The following is a 17,344-nucleotide window of genomic DNA, read 5'->3' as shown; positions in this document are numbered from 1 at the left end:
CCTAACATACTGTGATGCCGTGTGTCCCGGTGCGACGAGACAAAACCATTAAACCCATTATAAACTAGGCATTTGTTGTATCCAGTGGGGACATAATTACTGATTATAATGACTTATACTATCTTTTTATGCGTTGCATCGTCCCGCGTAAACATAAAACCATGTCTGCATTTGTGATGGAAGAAACGGCAAACAACAACCGCTGCTCTACACTGCTCAAAACTCGCGTTTGAATCATCAGTGGCAAATTCTTTAAATATGAAAACGTACTTACAGGCTGTGAGTCAGAACAACCGGCATTGTAGTCTACTCTCCCAGGACTAGGAAACAGTCCTCCGTAAAATGCGGTGCACATACATGAATATTTGTTTTGAACTATTCTGGAACAGTGTTGTAAATACAACTTAACCACTGATTTCTAGTTGTGTCCTCTTTTGGAAGGCCAAACAAAGTAGTTTCGCTTTCGCAACGAAACACAGCGTCTTCATGACATGGCAGTGGCAGGGACAATACTACAGCGAGAATCAAAGTTATGCCTTCTTTCTTTACGTGAACATTTGGGTGGTGTTATGCAAATCTTCCCACACAGTGACGTAGACCTGTGGGGGCGTGTTTAAACAAGGCGTTTTAGGAAGGCATGGACGAGTCTTAACTTTTAAATAGAATATCTCTTTAGGTTTGAGACTTTAGTCTTTGCAACTTTAGGGATCTTATCTATTTATGAACAGCTTGTAACACTCCAAAGAGAAAAGAAAACTTGAAATCGCATCATATGACCCCTTTAAGCTGTGCATTTCCCTGTAAATAACTGCTAACATTAGAACGTTCCTCAACCAGTTAGATTTAAGCATTAACATAATTACAATTAATATTTACAATCACAAGCGTTCAAGGTGCCAGGAAAATATATTACTTTTTACTTGGTGGTTACACCACATGACACAGTGATATATTTTAAACTTTCCTTAACCTGTCTTGACCTAGACCTAGGTCTCTATACATAAGGACATCAAATTACACTACAGATGACATTGGACATTTCAGTACTCTGACTATCACTTATGAAATTGATTCATCAGGAACTTATGGAATGCTTATACATTACAATGCTTCTGCAACTGCTAACTTATTTAGCTACCCTGTCAATCCATCTTAATGAATGATGCTATGAGGAACATAAACAGGTGTACACTGGCCAATGAGAGGACAGTTTTACTTACATGTGACTCGCAATACATAGTACACTTTCAAATATTGGCGAGTAAAAGAGGACTGAAAAGAGAAGTGAACAAGAAGACAATGCAGTGATCTACAGTTCTGAAAACACCCCAAAATGCTATTTCAACACTTAAATCAGAGACGCAAATATCAACGCAAATTTACAGTCTTACCGTCTAAACGAGTCTTAGAGAAAGCTATCAACCAGTATTGTGCAACTTAGTTCAGAAGCGTGAGACATCTGTGCCTTTAAAACCATGAATTATGAACAAAACCGTGAATGATTTTATACATCAGGCATGAATATTTTTTTAACTCAGCAGATTATACTTTTTCAATATTAAACAATGATGAAAATGTACCAGTTTCTTGTCAAGAACTTTATATGTACATTTGTATAAGGACTCTATTGGTTTTAGACTCATTAAACTCGCCTGAGACCAGGTTGTTAAACAGTAAGTCATGTGAGAAATAACCATAGAATGTGTATACATCTTAGCTGACTCTAATGACATATAATCTCTTGTAAACCTAACATTATAGAGATTGAACTTAACCTGCTTACAAACCTTTTTAAACTGAACTTTAAATGTAAGTTTAGAAAAGATCTTACTATTATCAGGTAAATAATTGCAGTATCATCCGCATACATTTGTATATTAATGCCAGGACATGCAAAATGAAGTTCATATATCGCAAAGAGCAGTGGTCCCAAAATAGATCGAGGAACACCAGTAGATGTAACTGGATCGGACTGATTTTGTACTCTAATAGGCCTGCACTGAACAAGATCTGACAGATATAATTCTATCCAACTGTTTGTATGTAAAGAGAAATTAAAACTAGATAACTTAGACATAAGGATTCTATGATTAACAGTGTCAAATGCTTTCTTCAGCTCAAGGAACATAGCTCCAACTACACCACCTTTATCTAAAAGAGGTTTAGGTATAATGTTTAATTTTCTATTTAAAAAAAAAAAAAAAAACGTGGCCACAGCTTGTCACAGATACATTGTGACAGGAAATCGAGGAAGACATGCTGAATGCCAACACTCAATCAAAATAAGATTATAGTTACTCTTTATAGGCACAATAAACCGCTTTAACAGATTTAAATCAGTTCATTGTGCTTATAAAAAGTATCAGGACCAACTCCAATCTCTAGACATAAGAGCATCTCTCCATTAAGTATTCTCTGCTGTTGACTTGGGGAAATAAAACCACATATACTGCACATTTAAGCAAAAAACCAAGCAATGTTGACTACAATAGAGAAGTAGTGGTGTAACTCACTTCCTGTGCCTCTACTGCTGCCTATGTTTGCTTCTTGCTCATGTCATTCTCTGTTAAGACTGTTGTTCTCACAGATATGGATTTTTTGATGACAGAGCTAGCTTATAAACTTTTTATCTTTTTATGTATGATACAACAAGGTAAGAGGATTTTGATATTTTTATTTCTACCATCAAAGAAATGTTTACTGGCTTTTAAACTGATCTGTGCTTTGATTAGTCTTAGACGTGACACTCAATTTTTTCCTATTAATTTTCACAAAAATGCATTCAAAATTCAGAGATATAGAGACTTGAATGCTCTCCTACTGTATGATGATCATGTATGATGATCAATTTAAATTACAGACAAAAGAGTCAATCCATGTAAAATCAAACAAATTTCAGAAAATTTGCTCAAATTTTTAATTTCGCTAATATTTTTCTGAAGAAAGATAGAAGTGTGTAATGCTGAATGCCAAAATATTAAATGTCATGGATGAATATTTACAGAGTAATTCACTATGTTGTGTTATATTTTATTTCTACTCTTTGTTAGCAGAAATAAAATATGAGAGGTGAGATTTCACCTGAGGCAACTTTGGAGAAAAAAAATAAAAAATTTAAAAGTATGCTCAAATGTGATGCTAAATAAATAAATAAATACATACAGTACATACATACATACTTTCTTTTAAACTTGAGAAATATTTTACAAAATAATTACAATTACAATTAATACTTACAATCACAAGCATTCAAGGTGCCAGGAAAATATATAACTTTTTACTTGGTGGTTACACCACATGACACAGTGATATATTTTAAACTTTCCTTAACCTGTCTTGACCTAGACCTAGGTCTCTATACATGACATCAAATTACACTACAGATGACATTGGACATTTCAGTACTCTGACTATCACTTATGAAATTGATTCATCAGGAACATATGGAATGCTTATACATTACAATGCTTCTGCAACTGCTGTGGAGGGACAGAACGTCAGCCTGCAGTGCATTGTGGAAGAGGATCAAAACGTCACAATTATGCTGCTGGAATGGATTAAACAGCAAAAAGAAAATGAGAAGAATGATCAGAAGATTGTTGTGTTCCATCCTATGTTGCCAACATATTATTTTCGATCCGGTTCTCTTCTGGAGACAGTGACCAGTTCAAAAACTGGAAAGCTGCAGGGCTCTATACTGACTCTGCATGAAGTTACAGTGAATGACAGTGGAGACTATATTTGCGAAATTACTTCTTATCCCAATGGCTCGATTAAAAGAATCACAAAGCTGCAAGTGACAGGTAAACAGTGACTTTTAACTTACATTCATTTCACATTTAAAAGCAAATATGCATCATCTGTATGCTAATTTCAGAGCCTCCAGCATCAGTGAAGATGCCATATCCATATGGATTCATAAAAGAGGGAGATGAATTGAAAATAACTTGTTCAGCGATCCCTCCACCACTCCATTATAAACTTGGAAGGTCAAAGGTGAGTCCGATGGAAAAACACACATTTCTATATGCCAAAGTTTATACAACTGTTGTGTTGATCTCATTCGTCTCATCAGGACAAGACATTTTGGCTGGAAAGCTCAAACGGAGAGTTCATTTTACCAAACGTCACCAGAAACGACAGCGATGTGTACATCTGTTTACCTGAATGGGACTCGTTAGTCCGAAATCAGCAAGGTCTCAATGCCACCGTCGAACTGACTGTGAATTGTGAGTGTTTGTACTGAGAATATAAATCAATTGCACCTAAAAAACAGATTTAGAATGAATTTTTAATATTCTCTGTCGAATAAATGCTCTTACAAATAAACAAATCCATATAAAATAATTCTTGTTTTTCCAAACAGTTCTTGATGGCATTGAGTGTAACACAAGCAGCCCTTTAAATGTCAGTGCTGGTGAGGATGTGGTGATTTCTTGTATCGCAAAAGCTTCACAGCACTTGCAGTATAAGTGGATGAGGGTAAGATTGTGAAATATTAAGAGACTTGCTTTAAATAAACCACTTGTAGTGTAATAACTCTCAGCTTGTCTAAAATTACAAACCCATGTGATGATTTTTTAGGGTGACACAACACTGTCTCTTTTAGACACTTTGTCTCTGACCTCCGTAACATCTGACCAGTCAGGAACATACAAACTGACAGCTGTCTTTCTGGACAATCAGCTCCAGACAGACATGGAGATTTCTATCCATGTTCTCTCAAAGCAAAGCGAAGGTAAGAAAAAGCTTTTTGTAATTGTGATCACATGGCAATTTAAAATTCCTTTGGAAAAAAATTATAATAAATAAATAATAAAATAACAGCTTCTTAATTGTGAATAATGAACAAAAATCCCAGTTTGCCCAAACCAACGCACACACAGTACAAACAATGGAAAAACATTTTAAAAAAAAACCACTGCACATTCTAACCAAATGCCATTATGACCACCCTACAACCCAGACACACCAGCCATGCAACTTCTCTCAATGACAGCTCTTCTGCTCCACCTGTTGGCATTGTATTTACATTACATGCAAGAACCTCTTATACAGTTAAACTGTGCACAATTCAAGATCCAGCTACCAAAAGAAAAACAGATACCTCTGTTATAACAAAGAAAAACATCAGCACCACTGTTACATCATCAGAAGATTGTCCCCATGAGTCTGTCTTTATTAAAACAATTGGTTTGTAAAAGATTACTTTTTGTTCCATTTACACTGATTTGACAAGCAGGTGTCGCCAGTTCGTAGTGTTTCAAATGCTTCGAAAGAGTGAAAGAGCCTTAAGATCCACACATATGATGTCATGCTGTTTGATTTTAAGTGTGTGATCTATGATTGACATCAATGTGTTGTTCTCAAACAGACATACACATGACAGTATAAACAGGATATGAATTTGGGCCAAGATCTGAGCTAACTCTAAACCCAGGCCTATTATTGGTAGACTTTTCCATGCTTATCTCTTGTTTTTCCTTTTCAGCCTCAAAAAGCTCAGCGTATATCGCTGTCCCGATTGTGTTGCTGTTGCTCGGGTCGAATGTGCTTTAATACAGAAGACACCAGAACCAAAAAAAGTGAGACACATCCTCTGTCCTTTTACATAATCACATCCTACACATTTCTAGTCTATTTATTTACATTTTACTTTTTCTTTTGAGAATGGATATGCCACCTCCATTGAAACACTTCAGTGAGGAACCATGATGTCCCTATGACGGATATTCTAGAATCTAGTGTATCAAGCACTTGAGAACCCACAAACCGTGGGCCACAAACATGCTGACAGGAAGATTTCTCCCTAAAGGCCATGGATTACTCATCCTCACGAAGTTTCGTTCATTTTCAAAACACAAATTGATATATTTTTAATAAAACCTGAGAATTTTCCTTCCTGCCTTTGAAAGTCCACGCAACCAATACTTTGATGCTTCAAAAAGTTCATGAAGGTCATATGAATCACCCAGTTTAATTAAATTTTAATGTAAGCTTTTGTTCACATATAAACATTTATTAGTAGGCCTACATAAACGACATCAAATATTTTGTAAAATATGTTTGTCATTTTTATTTTTGTGTGAATTAACTTTTTACCGTTTTATTTTGTTATATTTTTGGTTATTATAAAATCATGTTTTTATGTGATTTTGAAAGTCCTTTTTACCTCTGGTCTCTGTATGAATGAATAGCTTGTACATTATTTTTTGGGGTAATTTTGCTTAGCACACCACCTACTCCTACATCATAACTATGTAAAAAATTTTCCCTGAAATGTGTGAATTTACAAAAAGCAAAAGTGTGTGAGGGTGGGAGGAGGTGGGGTCAAAAACTGGGTAAATTCCAGAAATATGAAATATGTCTATAAGGTAACTTTAGAGTTTCATTATTATTATTATTATTATAATTATTATTATTATTATTATTATTATCATTAATAATAATTGTTCAATAGATGAGACACTTATTGCAATGTTGGATTTAATTCCAATATAATACAACTACAAAGAAAATAAGTGAGCACTTTTAGCATCAGATAGTTTTGCGATAAAGCCTGCATGCTTTAAAGCCTGCAACACTGACCTCCTGTTGTGGCTGCATGTTCTGCTAACAAAGCGAAGGCTATCAGCTGATTGTTTCAGGCCCCATAAAACCTCAGTTTACACCTCAGATACTGGAGACAAACCAACTGCTAAAACCACATCAGACAGTGACCAACAGAGACAGTATGTATCCATAAGCTTACAGGTCTACTCTGCAAATACAAACCCTAGCTCTGGTTACCATTTATTATAACTTGCAATAACAGCACAGCTGGTGGTTGTTTATTTGATGCTTAAAGCAACTTAGGCTGAATTTCTGGTTTTGTTCAGGCTGCTTATACAACATTCGGCATTTTAAAACATGGTACATGAGAATAAACTTTCATTAAATGTGGGAGAAAATGGATATGGAAAGGCATTATTGATTAATGAACAGCGACATACAGTAACGCCTGATATAAAGTGTGTGTGTGTGTGTGTGTGTTAGGACAGAGAGAAAACAAGAGAAAGAGAGATGCTTTTTGTACAGAGTTTTGTGCATTGTGGTTCTTTGCTACAACAGCGACACGTTTATGCAGAGGGACGTTTCCTGCTCTCGCTATTGTGGTCGGAAATGGAAAATTCAGAAAAAAGGATTGATTGTTTCAGTTTTTAAATCATCTGTATCCTGCACTGTATAATCATGTCTCTAATGTATTATTGTACTTCAGGATGTATACAGGTAATTTACCGATAATGTATGAGAAAAATCATCAATTGTGTAAAATTCTATTCTATATCTTTGAATCACAGAATAAAGTACAGTATGTATTTGAAGTTTAGTTATACAAAAAACAGAAAGTAGAAAACAGAATAGTGCAGTTGTTCTTTTGAAAAAAAGTATCAGATGAATACTGTATATTATGAATATTAGAATAAATTGTAATTATAAGAACATTTGTGTTCATGATAAGCTTGTCTTTGAAATTTGAGCAATATTTTAGTTGTATATTATATGTATAAATTCAAATGATATGTTGTTTCACATTGATTTCACAATAAAATTGCTGTTCAACAAAGTATTTGATCTCATGGATGTAACCAAATATTCAATATAAATTGGGGCAAAAAAGGCAAAAATGTATTGAAAAACCCACATTCATCAAGTGCTAATCTAAATATCGCAGGACTCTCAGTGTCTAGTAGTTACGGCCCTGTTTGGTTTCTTACTTTTCACCTTATTTTCAAAATATTAGAGTTTTCTCACACGAAATCAATGATAAATACGTAAAGGCAATACATTTTCTAATAGAGAAAATCGAGATAAACACAACAGATTTGACATATTTCACAAAACACAACAAGGAAACTTTTAATTGTAAATTCTTTCAGAAACATTTCACACTTACATTTTAATAAATACAATGACACAGTAAAAATGAAATGCTTTCGTTGTACATTTCAACAACAGTGTGGTTCATGACACTACACAATGCAGACTCCATGTGTTTCTTGTGATGTGAACGATTGCAACGAATAAGGTATCTGCCACGTTTCCTGTTTGTAACCGAAAACGTCGAAAGACGATAAAAATAGCAGCAACACTTGTGCACTTCTTGCTGAACATGGTCACGTACAGGTGAAAGGTTTTATCAGACAAGGATTTATTGGACATTTGACACTATTAAATCATGGGGACAGGTAAGAGGATCAATACTGTACTTTATCTGTACTTCTGTATGTGAATGTTTTCTGTTGACGGTATTGTGAAAGCATTGTGTTTCAATGAAAGCTGTTTTGTTGCCTCGGTCAGTAATTCATCATCATGTTTATGGTTTCTTTCATAATTGTATTTTTGCATGTTTTCTTTACGGTTCTCTGTAATTATTTTGTTCTTAGGGCTTAGAAAAGTGATGGATTGAAATCAAATCCTGACATAGTATTAAAGCTTCTTTAAATGATACAGTGAATTATACAGTAAATAATCTACACAAAACAACTAGTGAAGTTTATTAATGATATAAGTGATAATAATTATATTGGTAGAAATTTTTTCATTGTGATGACGTCTACGGAAACTCAAACAACTTTTCTTAATGATTTCTCTTTATACGCTACTTGAGATTCTGTCTGACAACAATTTTTATGTAAATAAATAAAGTGTTAAATTGAAATATTAAAATATTTATTGAAAGGTTAAAACAAAAAAAAGAATGAAAAAGGAATTATAAAATGACGACTGCACCAATTGCCTGTTGTTGTTGTTTCTGTTTAGTCAGGCAAAATAGTATGGAAATGTGGAAATGATTATAAAATATTGTCAATATATCTATAAATATTAGATAAGATGTAATGGGAAGCTAATGCAATATTCACCCAATCATGACCTAATTTAATTCTCTCTTTAGTAACATCTCAGTGTGCAAGTCAACATGTTGCTATTGGTCTGACATCGATTGCACTGCTGATATCTGTGTGCTTAAATGTTGCATTCTATTTAATAAGAAGAAAGGGAAAAAAATATGCAGGTATGCTTCATACATTTGACTTTTATAGAACATATAAATTACAAATCTATAACTTGAGGTCACAGTTATAGACTTTTTTTTTAATCAGTTAATGAAAACATGTTGGAATATGAAGATGAGCCATTACATCAAGATTCACTTCGGTCTTACAGGTAATTATCAGCATATTGTTTGAATCACAAGTTTTATGTGTATTCTCACAAAATGGTGAAAAATGTAATAATCCTTTTCCACAGCAGCAGCCCTTTGAATCATTTAAATACATTTGGTTATGTCTTGGTCAGGTTTGAGGATGATGAGATGGAAAGACAAGAAAATCCGATTTATGGAAATATATGTTTAGAGGGAGGAGGTAGGTCTAGCTCACAAATACAGTAATCCAGTGCATGTTTACCTAAAGCTAATAATTATGCTGTTATGATGACATTGCTATTTATTTAATACCTGTTCATTCTGTACAGGAGCTTTTGAAATCTCTCAGGAGGTGTGCTATGAACAAATGTCACATGCAAACACAGCAAAGCAGGGATTAAAGGTATGGTTTCGACAAATTTCATGGAAATTGCTAAGATCTGGAGCAAATCATTTTTACATTAATATTTACACTACTTAATCTACATCAGTAGATATAATATATACTGTAAGTTTATCCGTTAACCGTAAAAACATGGAACTTTTAATTCCATGCTCAATCAATGTTTTTATGAAAAACATGCAATATCCATCCTAACCGATATTCCTGCCCTTATTTATTTATTTATTCATCCATTTATTTGTTTGCTTAATGGTTGGTTCGCTGGATAGTGTTAGTAATTTGATGGCCAACCTTTAACAAATTGCATATTAAACTAAACAGAATTTAAACATTTAATATGTGGATTTTATTTTCAGGTTCTCTGTCTTCTCATATGCAGCGACTATTAAATTATACATATTTTAAAGTAAAATCTGCTGGTTGTTGCATGCATGGTAGTATTTCCAACGCATTCTAAATTAGAAAGCATGCGACTTCATAAATCAATCTGTACTGTGTGACGTTTTTCATAATCACTTTAATGGCTTAATGGTTTAAATGTTCACAGAGAAGGGCTGCGTGAGAATGCATACTTGATAACTATTTTAGGCACGCACGCCTACGCATTTTTCAGAAAAAAGGCACATGTGATGAAGCAGATCTTTTAATGAACACAGCTGTGGTCAGGTTTCTCAGACCACTCTACAGCAGTATGTATGTCTAAAGCTGCATTGTTATGCCACATTAATAGCTTGCTAGCTGAACATTCAAGTGCATTGATAGTACTTCTGCAAGATATTGCGCCTTTTTTGTTCATCTAAAGTCACCACCATATCAGTTTTTTTTTTTTTTTTTTTTTATTGAATATTGCAGTGTTTATTATAAATTATTCATTCGTGCACATCCTTATTTTTTTAATTCATGCCCCCTCGTCATGGACCCTTTTTACAGACTATGATGAAGCATTTCCAAAGTTATTAACATCGTAAATCTAGAAAAGTTTATTTTTTTTTACTTTTATATAAATTTTTAACCATATACTTTGTGTTTCCTTACATTGGCATACATAAAACTCGTTAACGCTGCTGCATCAGTGTTTCCAATACAAAGGATGAGGGAGTGACAGCAAATTTGACATCTTTCTCTTTTGACCAAGAAATGCTGTCGTGGATTTTTGTATTTTGCTATTGGGGCAAATGAGAACACAGCAGTTATTTTTGTTGTAGTGAAATTTCATGACCCTGTAAATGTGAAAAAGGTCAGTCTTTAATCAAAATCTCTCATGATGTGTTCACCGACATGAAGGGAGGACATCAACATCTTCTCTTCAGTAACATGTCACTCACATTGTAATAATAAAAATCCAATCAATTTCCAATGGACAAAATCATTGATCATTTCAGACTTTAAAATTTGATATTGAGTTTTGTGCTTTTTTCCCATCTGGCTCATTTGGAGCGTTTGTTTCTGAAACTGGGCGATTTTCTTTCCTAGTTTGGTTTGTGTAGGCATATATGAACAAAACAATCGGTCCAATATCGCCTGAATGTGGTAGTCTCAGCTCAGTTGAAAACAAACTGGTTTGGTTTTGGTGACAAAGAAATCCATTACAACAAACCAAGCTGTAAAAGAATTAATAATGGGAAATGTACTATATAAAATCAGCAAAATCTGATTTCCTGGGTGAGCTTATTAGTTATCAGTTGAAAACCAGTTGAAAACCAGAGAGCACCTATTCACCTTAAAATGTTGTCTAATTGTTCTTCTTCTTTCTATTGATTCTTGCTCTAATTGAGAAATTTTTAATATTCGGGAATAAAAGTGTGTGTGTAACGACAGCTAAAGATATAGCTGACGCTATAAGGAACATAAACATTTGCACCGATGAGAGGACAGTTTTACTTAGATGCGACCCGCATAAACACATTTTTGTATGCTTTGAAATGTTGCCATATGAAAGTGAACTGAACCAAAAAGAAATAGCAACATTGTCAAAATTTAGGTCCCTGTTGCGGAACACAGCAAATAATCTACAGGTCTAAAACGCCTAGTCTATTTCAACACGAAAATCAGAGGTGTATGATACCAGTATTGCACAACTTATTGCGAAATTGTTTTGATGGCCTTTGTTGTGTTGCAATTTATCCTGAAAGCTAAACTGAGGCAAGGTACACTAAGTTAATGTAACATCATGGTTTTTGGTTTTGTTTTTTGTGTTTTTTCATTGCATTGGGCGTGTTACATCATGAAAATACAATTTAGGTTTATCATTATCTCACAGGTCCAGCCAGGGGACGTGTCCTATGCCTCTCTTGATCTGACTGCCAATAAAAAGCGTAGGAAGAAGAGAAAATACCAAAAACAGGCTCAGACTCACCAGGCCCAGACACATCCTCAACCTGCATCCCAGCAGATCTGCATGGACCAGGATGACGAGCCTGATGTCACCCTCCCGTCCCGGAGCAGCAGCCTCCTGATTTCACGTCACAGCATCTACCTCAACAGTCATCAAGTAGCCCTGGAGGCAGAAGAGAGGGAGAGGGAGAGGGAGAGAGAGAGGGAGAGAGAGATGGAAATTGAAAGAGAAAGAGAAAGAGATGATAATGTAGAGAGAGAGTTTGATATGCACAGAAATGTGCATGAAGGCTTTGATCACTCCCTCGGTAGATCAAGACAAAGTCTAAAACTGGACAGTTAACAGTTAGAAAGTAAAAAAAAAAACAACAACAAAAAAAACTTTAGCGTCTTACTTGTAAAAACACAGGATACTGTGGGGTGGGGCTGTCAGCGACTGTGATATTTTAAGCTCATCTCTACCCCAAATCATAATTTCTGTGCATTCAAAAGCATGCAGAGGAGACCAGCTATCTGATGTTGTGTCCAATCGAGACACATATAAAGGAGTTCACCACTTTAAATCTGCTTTCTTGTTTCTTGCATTTGAAGGTTGGTCTGTTTGTTGTACTTATAAGAAGAATATATTAACAAATATTTATCTGCTTACTTTTATGTTTGTTTTTTTAGATTTTCAGGATAACAGGCTATAAATGCATATTTGTGCAAATAAGGTTGACTCAAGTCATTTGATGTAGATACAGTATGCACAGAATAATAAGGACAGTTTCATAGCTATTATTCAGAGTTGTTGTAATATTTTTGTGGCTTTGTCTTGATATTAAATGTCTTGGTGACTCTATTTTTGTATCTGTAATTCTTTGTTTAAAAAGCTTTGAAGAATGTCTGAAGATGCAAAAAATGACCACAAAATTTATCAAATATTTATGCCAACTATAAAAAATTCTCACTTCGCTTTGCTAGAAACTGTCAGATGAAAAAAAAAAATAGTGAGAGAGACTGCAAAAGCTTTATTACACTCTTTAACCACTTTTGTTAATAAAAAGAAAAGAAGAAAAAAGAAAGTAAAAAGTTTTCATTCACGTACAGAGACAACAGACAGGAAAAATGCAACACTACAGTAGCGAGGAGAGGACTTTTTGCACATTTCCGCCGCAACTAATCGTGACGTTTGCTCCCGTAGTCACGTGGTTGTTAACATGGCGGCGCGCTGTTGAAAGTCATGCGATAGCTCTTGGATATCATTTCTTATTTTCGTCTTTTTCAATTGTAATTTATTTGCAGTTATATAAACGTTTGTCTTGATATATACTGCCAACAAAATTGTCATGGACTCCGCCGGACAGCTACGAAATGTACGTATTACAGCTAGCGCGTGCAGTCCTTTTCATGCATCTATGAATGTGACAAATATTTAATAAAATCATGATTTTATTGTACTGTTTTTGTGATTTAGTTGCGGGACTTCCTCCTCGTTTACAATCGCATGACGGAAATCTGCTTCCAGCGATGCACAAGCAATTTCAACTACAGAAATCTGACGATGGATGAGGTGAAGCAAATATGATTTACCTATTATTTTAATTTGTAGAAACGTTTGAAAAATGCATGGATTTATGTGTTCCTGTGATGTAATGTATAGATTTTCGTTATATTTTTCACATAGCAGAGCATAATTATTTGAAATAATTTAACAAAATCATTAAGAAATGAACTAAAGGAGTGTTACTTTTTTCCATCTGCATGTGTAAATGTATTTATTTATTCATTTATGGATGTGGAGGTGGACTTCTGTCATTTTGCAGGTCATAAAATGTCTTAATTCTGTCTTCAACTATTTAAGGCCTTAAAACGTTTTAAATCAGAGCAGAAAGTCTTGAATTCATGAAGATGTTGCATGCATTGCAAAAAATAAAAAATAAAAATGTGTTTGTGTTGTTTTACCAGGAGCGATGTGCTGACAGTTGTGCTGGCAAATTAATAAGGACCAATCACCGTTTAATGGGCACGTATGTGCAGCTGATGCCCGCGATGGTGCAGAAGCGAATGCAGGAGATGGAGAGCAAAGCTGCAGAATTAGCAAAAGCTGAAGCTGCAGCACAAGGAGGTGCTTCATCATTAGAAAATCCATCTACTGCCATCACAGCAACAACACCAATGCTTGAGAGCCCACAGATACCTCCAGTTTCTAATAATCTATCAGATATGAAGACTAATGTCTTAGCTTTTGGACACACACAATCATTGACAGATGTGCCCACAGTACCAAACAATTCACAAACCTTTACAAATGAGTCTTTAGAAGGACTAGTAGCACCATCACCAGAGATCTCAGCATCTTCTTGTGTACCTAAAGTAGATGGAGGTCCCGTCTTGAGTGCAGTAGAAAAACCCAATCTGAAGCCCAGCAGTGTAACAACCACCGCAATCCTTGAAACACGGTCTGAAGGGGGAGCAGGACAGAGCCCCCAAAATCCATCTTGATCTGTGTCTTTTAATAAAAGTGCATCATGGAAAGATAATTTATTTGACTTCTTTATTCATTATTAAATCTGTATGTGGTATTTTTACAGTGGGAAAATATTTATTTGATCCCCTGCTGATTTTGTACAAAGAAATGAAGGGTCTGTAATTGTAGGTTTATTTTGACAGATAGAGACAGAATACCAACCAAAAAATTCAAAAAACACATTATATAAAATGTACTGTAAAATCTTGGACGAGAACCTCCTTCGCTCAGCCAGAACACTGAAGATAGTTCATGGATGGGTCTTCCAGCATGAGAATGACCTGAAACATACCGCCAAGGCAACAAAGGAGTGGCTCAAGAAGAAGCACATTAAGGTCATGGAGTGGCCTAGCAAGGGTTTCTGCACCAAGTCATGTTTTTCTTGGGGATCAAATACTTTTTTCACTCAATGAAATGCAAATCAATTTCTAACCTTTATATTATTTTTCTTTATTTCTTGATTTTTATTCTGTCACTATTCCATATACATTAAAATAAACTTACGATAAAAATTACAGACCCTTCATTTTTTTGTAAGTGGGCAAACTTACAAAATCAGCAGCGGATCAAACAAATATTTTACCCACTGTATGATGTGTTTTGTGTAATTAAAGAGATATGAGTAAAAATGTTATTAGAAATTTTTTATTAGATAATTATTATTATCCACACTGACAATTTTTTGTGTTCTTTTTTGTTATCTTAAAGCTATGTCTGTTCAAGCAGTTTTTTTTTATCACATTACATACTTATATGAATATTATATATTTATTTTACACATATTGGTAACTTTGTAATTAACACTTTATTTTTTTCTTACTTGTTACAGTAATCATGCTTATGGTGAAATTAACTTTATTAGTGAATTTGAATACTAGTTTTTTAATTGAAAATCAAATATATATATATATATATATATATATATATATATATATATATATATATATATATATTGCCGTTCAAAAGTTTGGGATGAGTAGGATTTTTGTTTTTTAAAGAAGTTCCTTCTGCTAATCAAGGCTGCATTTATTGCAAAAAAAAAAAAAAAAAACAGAAATATTGTTAAATATTATTGCAATTTAATCTTAATATACTTTAAAATATAATTTATTCCTGAAAACAATAATTAAAAATAGAAACCTTTTGTAACAATAGAAGTCTTTATTATCACTAGCACATCCTTGCTGAATAAAAGTAGGCCTATACATTTTTTTTTTTTTAAAAGAAAGAAGAAAATTGACTGACCCCAAGCTTTTGAACAGTAGTGTATATTGTTACAAAAGATTTCTATTTTAAATAAATGCTGAACTTTTAATTCATCAAAAAATCCTGACAAAAGTGTCACAGGTTCCAAAAAAATATTAAGCAGCACAACTGCTTCCATCATTATGAATTAGCATGTTAGAATGATTTCTGAAGGATCATGTGTGACACTGAAGACTGGAGCAATGATACTGAAAATTCAGCTTTGCATTATATATATGTATATATAAATTAAAGATAACAAGATTATATATATATATATATATATATATAATATAATTATATATATGTATATATATATATATATATATATATAAATAAAAAATAACAAGATGCATTTTAAAAACTACATTACTGATGATGATTAGCCATTCAGTCATATCCCACTCCCAAAGACCCAATCACAAAAATCTCAACACAACTTCTTATCTTCCATCCACAGCTGTTCAGTGCCAAAGTCTGTGTCACAATGATATCAAGCCAACGTGTTTTTTGGCAGCCTTTTTTTCTTTTTCCGCTAACTATACCAAGCATCATTGCATGTTCTAGTGAAGCTGTTTGCATTACATGGCTGAAAAGGGTAAGACGCAGGATCCATCTCCAACACAATAAAAAACCTAAACCCTCCACGTCCATGGTATCCTCAAGAGCCTTCTCCAACACCATAACTCAAAGGTGTCTATCCTCCTTCGATCTGTGTTTTTCACAGTCCAGTTTTCACATCCGCATATTGATAAATGAAATACAATTGCCTGGATTAGTCTACATTTGGTAGTAAGATTAATGTCTTTACTCTTCCAGATTTGTTGCATGCTTAGCATTGCAGTATCTCCTAATGATATTCAACACTTTATTTAAGGTGTACATTCGCCGGTTTGGTCAATCATAGATCCCAGAAGCAGAAATCTTTAAAGGGGTCATATGATGCGATTTCAATTTTTCATTTCTCTTTGGAGTGTTACAAGCTCTTGGTGCATGAAGAAGATCTGTACAGTTGCAAAGACTAAAGTCTCAAATCCAAAGAGATATTCTTTATAAAAGTTAAGGGTTAACCACACCCCCCAAAACAGCTCATTCAAACACGCCCCCACATGTCTACATCACTGTGTGGGAATATTTGCATAATGCCACCCAGATGTTCACGCAAAGAAAGAATGTACCTTTTATTCTTGTTGTAGTATTGTTGTTGCGGCCGCCGCCATGTCGTATAGACGCTGTATGTTTCACTGTGAAAGCAAAACTATATTGTTTGGCCTTCCAAAAGAGGACGGTATCCACTTTGTCATGCCTGGAGCTGATCTGTGCTGGTCGCTGAGGAAATACATCAAATTAGCACTGTGTATAACCCGATTTCCTCACACCTTGTACCAACAAAAACAAAGCAAGCTCCCACCAAAAATCGTTCCCCCCAAACAAAATCAAACCTCCCTCCTATAATCCGCCTGCCACACCTTTCTCAAGCCGACCGCCTCCGCTCACTCAAGCCGGCCACGGCTCACTCTAGGCCTCTGGGGTCTGCTCACTCAAGGCCGCGGTGTGTGACGCTGTTTCGTTGAGAAAGCGAAACTTTGTTTGGCCTTCCAAAAGAGGACACAACTAGAAATCATGTTTATATCCATTTATATTGGGTTTTAATGTTTTTGTCTCG

General features: G+C 34.6%; 3 protein-coding genes across 4 annotated transcripts; all 3 read left to right on the top strand.

Annotated features, from left to right (window-relative positions):
• Positions 1-1,479: 1,479 nt before the first annotated feature.
• LOC109066641 (basement membrane-specific heparan sulfate proteoglycan core protein-like) lies at positions 1,480-7,590 on the top strand. 2 transcript variants are annotated; one of them, XM_042732552.1, is made up of 8 exons: positions 2,037-2,653; positions 3,438-3,803; positions 3,878-3,996; positions 4,076-4,229; positions 4,367-4,482; positions 4,585-4,738; positions 5,492-5,585; positions 5,670-7,590. In XM_042732552.1, the coding sequence occupies exons 1-7, from the start codon at positions 2,554-2,556 to the stop codon at positions 5,557-5,559; spliced, it is 1,077 nt and encodes a 358-aa protein (XP_042588486.1). In that variant the 5' UTR covers positions 2,037-2,553; the 3' UTR covers positions 5,560-5,585; positions 5,670-7,590. The 2 variants fall into 2 exon arrangements, with proteins under 2 accessions (XP_042588487.1, XP_042588486.1); XM_042732553.1 differs by lacking the exons at positions 5,492-5,585; positions 5,670-7,590 and having other exon boundaries at positions 1,480-2,653; positions 4,610-4,738.
• A 464-nt stretch (positions 7,591-8,054) lies between these two features.
• On the top strand, positions 8,055-12,766 carry LOC109103622. Its single transcript, XM_042732555.1, has 6 exons — positions 8,055-8,228; positions 8,936-9,055; positions 9,144-9,207; positions 9,340-9,407; positions 9,517-9,590; positions 11,851-12,766. Exons 1-6 carry the CDS (start codon positions 8,219-8,221, stop codon positions 12,265-12,267), a joined length of 753 nt encoding a protein of 250 aa, XP_042588489.1. The 5' UTR covers positions 8,055-8,218; the 3' UTR covers positions 12,268-12,766.
• Positions 12,767-13,072: 306 nt separating this feature from the next.
• On the top strand, positions 13,073-14,446 carry LOC109103343 (mitochondrial import inner membrane translocase subunit Tim10 B-like). Its single transcript, XM_019116739.2, has 3 exons — positions 13,073-13,279; positions 13,381-13,476; positions 13,872-14,446. Exons 1-3 carry the CDS (start codon positions 13,253-13,255, stop codon positions 14,406-14,408), a joined length of 660 nt encoding a protein of 219 aa, XP_018972284.1. The 5' UTR covers positions 13,073-13,252; the 3' UTR covers positions 14,409-14,446.
• The last annotated feature ends 2,898 nt before the right edge of the window (positions 14,447-17,344 follow it).

Source organism: Cyprinus carpio, chromosome B10, assembly GCF_018340385.1.
Source record: "Cyprinus carpio isolate SPL01 chromosome B10, ASM1834038v1, whole genome shotgun sequence".
Taxonomy (NCBI): Eukaryota; Metazoa; Chordata; class Actinopteri; order Cypriniformes; family Cyprinidae; genus Cyprinus; species Cyprinus carpio.
The sequence above is the reverse complement of the archived record's forward strand: the minus strand, read 5'-3'. Positions and strand labels throughout refer to the sequence as shown.